The 3599-nt window shown below is 57.2% G+C and overlaps 1 protein-coding gene across 2 annotated transcripts in view; it reads right to left on the reverse strand.

Annotated features, from left to right (window-relative positions):
* Window positions 1-2076: 2076 nt before the first annotated feature.
* The window catches only part of LRRC20 (leucine rich repeat containing 20), a 51819-nt gene continuing 50296 nt past the window's right edge, over window positions 2077-3599 (reverse strand). For both annotated transcript variants that reach the window (XM_006760936.2, XM_006760935.2), the window contains one exon: window positions 2077-2717. In XM_006760936.2, coding sequence (XP_006760999.1) covers window positions 2563-2717 — 155 coding nt within the window. In that variant the 3' untranslated portion in view covers window positions 2077-2562. The remainder of the gene's footprint in view (window positions 2718-3599) is intronic.

Below are 3599 nucleotides of genomic sequence, written 5' to 3' on the forward strand. Positions count from 1 at the left end.
GGGGGGCAGGTTTGACCCACAGGCTACGGGGCCTGTGTGGTGAGAATGAATCAAACACCAACAGGCAGGTGAAACCAATGCATTCTTTATTGCAGACTGAAGCTAAGGGCTCACACTGTGCTCTGATCTGGGGCTTCTCGGCTGCCCAGCGTTCCCAGAGGGGCCAGGGCACACTCCCCACGCAGAGGAGGGCGCAGCTTCCAGAACAGCCCCTCTGGAAGGCCTGAGATGAGGACCTGGGGAAGTAGCAGCTTGGCTTTCGGGGCGGGGGGAACCAGAAAGGGAGGCCAGAGGGCCGGGTAAATCCAACCTTCATCTCCTGGGGACTCCAGGTCCTCCCTTCACAGGAGTGCCACACAGACTCTGAAAGATCTAAGACGGTGGTTGGCAAACTCATTAGTCAACAGAGCCAAATATCAACAGTACTTCTTCAAAATAGACTCGCCCAGGCTGAAAACCGACTCCTGCACATGGGCCACGAAGTTTCAATCACACTGTACGTGTGCCCGCATGTGGTATTTTGTGGAAGAGCCACACTCAAGGGGCCAAAGAGCCGCATGTGGCTCGCGAACCGCAGTTTGCCGACCACGGATCTAAGAGGCCCGGGGTGGGAGTGAAGGGCTGCTTTAGAGAGGGAGGGGTGGGCACGGACTTGGTATTGGGGGAAAGCTGAGAAACTCCACCTTTCACTCCCAGGCCATCCCCAGGGCCACCCCAGGAAAGGGGTAAAGTGCCTGTAGGAATCCCTGGGGATCTGGAGTGCGGGTTCTGATCCCAGAGGTCTGGGATTGGGCCTGGGGTCCTGTGTTTCTGACAAGCTCCCATAGGTGCTCATGCAGGCTCTGGCCAGACAATGCCTTTTTGCATATCAGGAAATGCACCCCTTCTTCAACAAAGAGAAACCCCACTCCAGGACACAGTGAGTGGGGCCAGGCCGGGCTGGGCTACACTACAGCCCTCACTTGTCCCGGGCTGAACTCCGCAGCCCTGGAGATCTTATCTGGCCTCCTCGCCCTGGAAACCCTTTTCCCAGAGCTGGACCTACCAGGCCTGAGAGATGAGCAGGGTGAGCAGGCATCTCCTGGGATGCTGAGTTCTCAGCTGAGTCTCTAGTTCTTGGTGACAGGCCTACAACCTCCCAAACTGTCGGCTTCTTGCCAAGAGACAGGAGGCCTGAGCAGGGCAGCTCAGGGCCGGGGAAGGGGAGGGGACGGGGAATAGAATGGGAACATTCGGAGAAAGGGTCAGTGCTCTGAGTGTGGCAGAGTGGCCACTGGCGCACGGAAGTAGGGTTTGGGTGGCCTGGTTTGCCCCAAGTCCTGGGGACTCAGCCATCTCCCACAGACACTGACAAAAGTCCAGACCAGGTGGGCTGATCTGCTTGCTCCACAGATGAGAAGGTGGGAGGTAGATGCCTGCAGGGTCAAGAAGTCAGGGGTTCTCCACACCACAGGTATCGTCACAGGAAGCCAGAGCCCAGGCCTCACCTGGCGGAGCCACCGGTTGTCCCTGTGCCGGTCCTGTCCCCGTGTTAGCACTGAAAGTGCCGAGCAAACACGGGCGGCAGGTCACCCTACTGCCTGGCCAGGCTCCAGGTTCAGAGCCTAGAAATGACGAGGTTATCAGGGCTTTGAGTGGTGACCCGGGGGCTGGCCGGCTACAATCCAACGGTCCACAATGCCGCCTGCATCCCGGTGAACCAATGACAAGGCAGCCAGTCTGCTGCTGCCAGAGAGAGACTGTGCGGAGGGAGGCACAGGCGTAAATGGCTTTCTTTCTCTCTGGGCCACTCTCCTGTAGCTCAAGGTGGTGCCAGGCACAGCTGGTCACTCCAGCAATTTCTTAATCATGAGGAAGGACGGTGCCAACTTGATCTGCTCCCCAGTTTCCCCGCCTGATGGCTCTGGGGCTCCTATGTAAACATCGTCAGCCCTGCTGCAGCGTCCGCACTCTCTCCGCAGCTTTCCCACAACTCCCGGTTCAGGCTCCTGCCCATCCAGGGATCCACAGGGCTCAGGATGGGGCACGGAGAAGGGCTGGTTCCCAGGAAGCAATAAATAGATGCAGGTTGTCTTCTGTTCGTCTTGGGGCAGCGACTGGCTCTCAGCACTAGAAGCAAGGCCTCAACCCACAGGGGCCCAAGAAATGCTCAGCGATGCTCAGCTGCGAGCTCAGAAGATACCGAGGAATTGAAGACTTGGTGGCGTGTGTCCCTAAAAGGCCTCCAAGGAGCCCAAGGAGGCAGAGACCCACTGCCACAAGCCCTTTCCCGGAACTGTAAGTCTCAGAGAGGGTGGGGGCCTGCCCAAGTTTGCACAGAGGCTATGAATGCCCAGAGTCCTGGCTCTAGCCCCCATCTCGCCTCCTCCTCTGGGCATTCCAGGACCCTCTGCAGCTCTAAGCTATCTATCCTGGACCGCTGCACCCCCTCCCACGCGCTGTTGGGCCCACCCATCCCCAGCCCTCCAAGCTTGGCCTCCCACAGGCCCTTGGGGCTCCCTCCCCTCAGGGTCCCAGGCCAAGTGGCTTCTGTCCCTTCTGGGTGGGCATGAGGAGGGAGGCCTAAGGTGGGGGGGCCCGCGTGCCCTCTGGAGACATGAGCATGTCAAACTTGATGAGTGGCGGGGCGATGACGCGCACCTCGGCGTTCAGCGGGTTGAAGCGGAGATTGATGCTGCGCAAGGCAGGCATGGCAGCTAGCTTCTCCACGGGCACATCTGTTGGGGAGAGGGATAGATTAGGGGGCGGGCCAAGAAAGGTGATGGACCAGGAAGACGCTGACACTCGGTGGGAGCAGCGTTCCATCACCCACCGCACTCTGGGCTCAGCTCCTGGCGCCCAGCGCTGCGTGAGGGGCCATCAGGCTCCCCAGGGCACTGCAACCACATGCAGAAAAGCATCCGAAAAATAAAGTTGAACATCGAACTTCCATTTATCCCAGCAATCCCACTCCTGGGTAGAACTGAGAGAATTGCAAACAGGTCCTCAAATACTTGGTCACAAATATACACAGCAGCACTATTCACAGTAGCCAAGTGTCCCCAACAGATGAATGGAGAAACAAAATGTGGAGACAGTCTTGAAAAGCATGCCAACAGCCTGCTCCTCACCCACATTTAGCATCCACTGCCCCGAGATTCAACGTCCACGGCTGATTCTTGCCTGCTCTGCTCGGCATGTTGGTCACAAAATGATGCTTTTCCAACTCCAGCAGCCCCTCAGCATTACTCTAAGCAAGGGCCTTCCCTTCTCTCCCATCTATCCATTTATTACCAATATGGACTCCTGTTTCTTACAACTCATTATTGTATTTAATTATCTTGGTGCTCAAACTGTCCCAGATTTAGCCAGTAGGAGCTTGGAAGTAACAGTTGCCGATCCCAACTTTACCACTCTTTCTGCTCATTTAAGATCATTGTCTGAGAAAGAAGGCCTCCCTTACAATTGGGAAAGTAAGAAGAGAAGCTCCTAGCCTTGGCTGGTTTGGCTCAGTGGATAGAGTGTCGGCCTGCAGACTGGGGGGAGTCCCAGGTTCGATTCCAGTCAGGGGCACATGCCCAGGTTGTGGGCTCGATCCCCAGTGGGGTGTGTGCAGGAGG

This window comes from Myotis davidii, unplaced genomic scaffold (genome assembly GCF_000327345.1).
Source record: "Myotis davidii unplaced genomic scaffold, ASM32734v1 scaffold134, whole genome shotgun sequence".
Lineage (NCBI taxonomy): Eukaryota > Metazoa > Chordata > Mammalia > Chiroptera > Vespertilionidae > Myotis > Myotis davidii.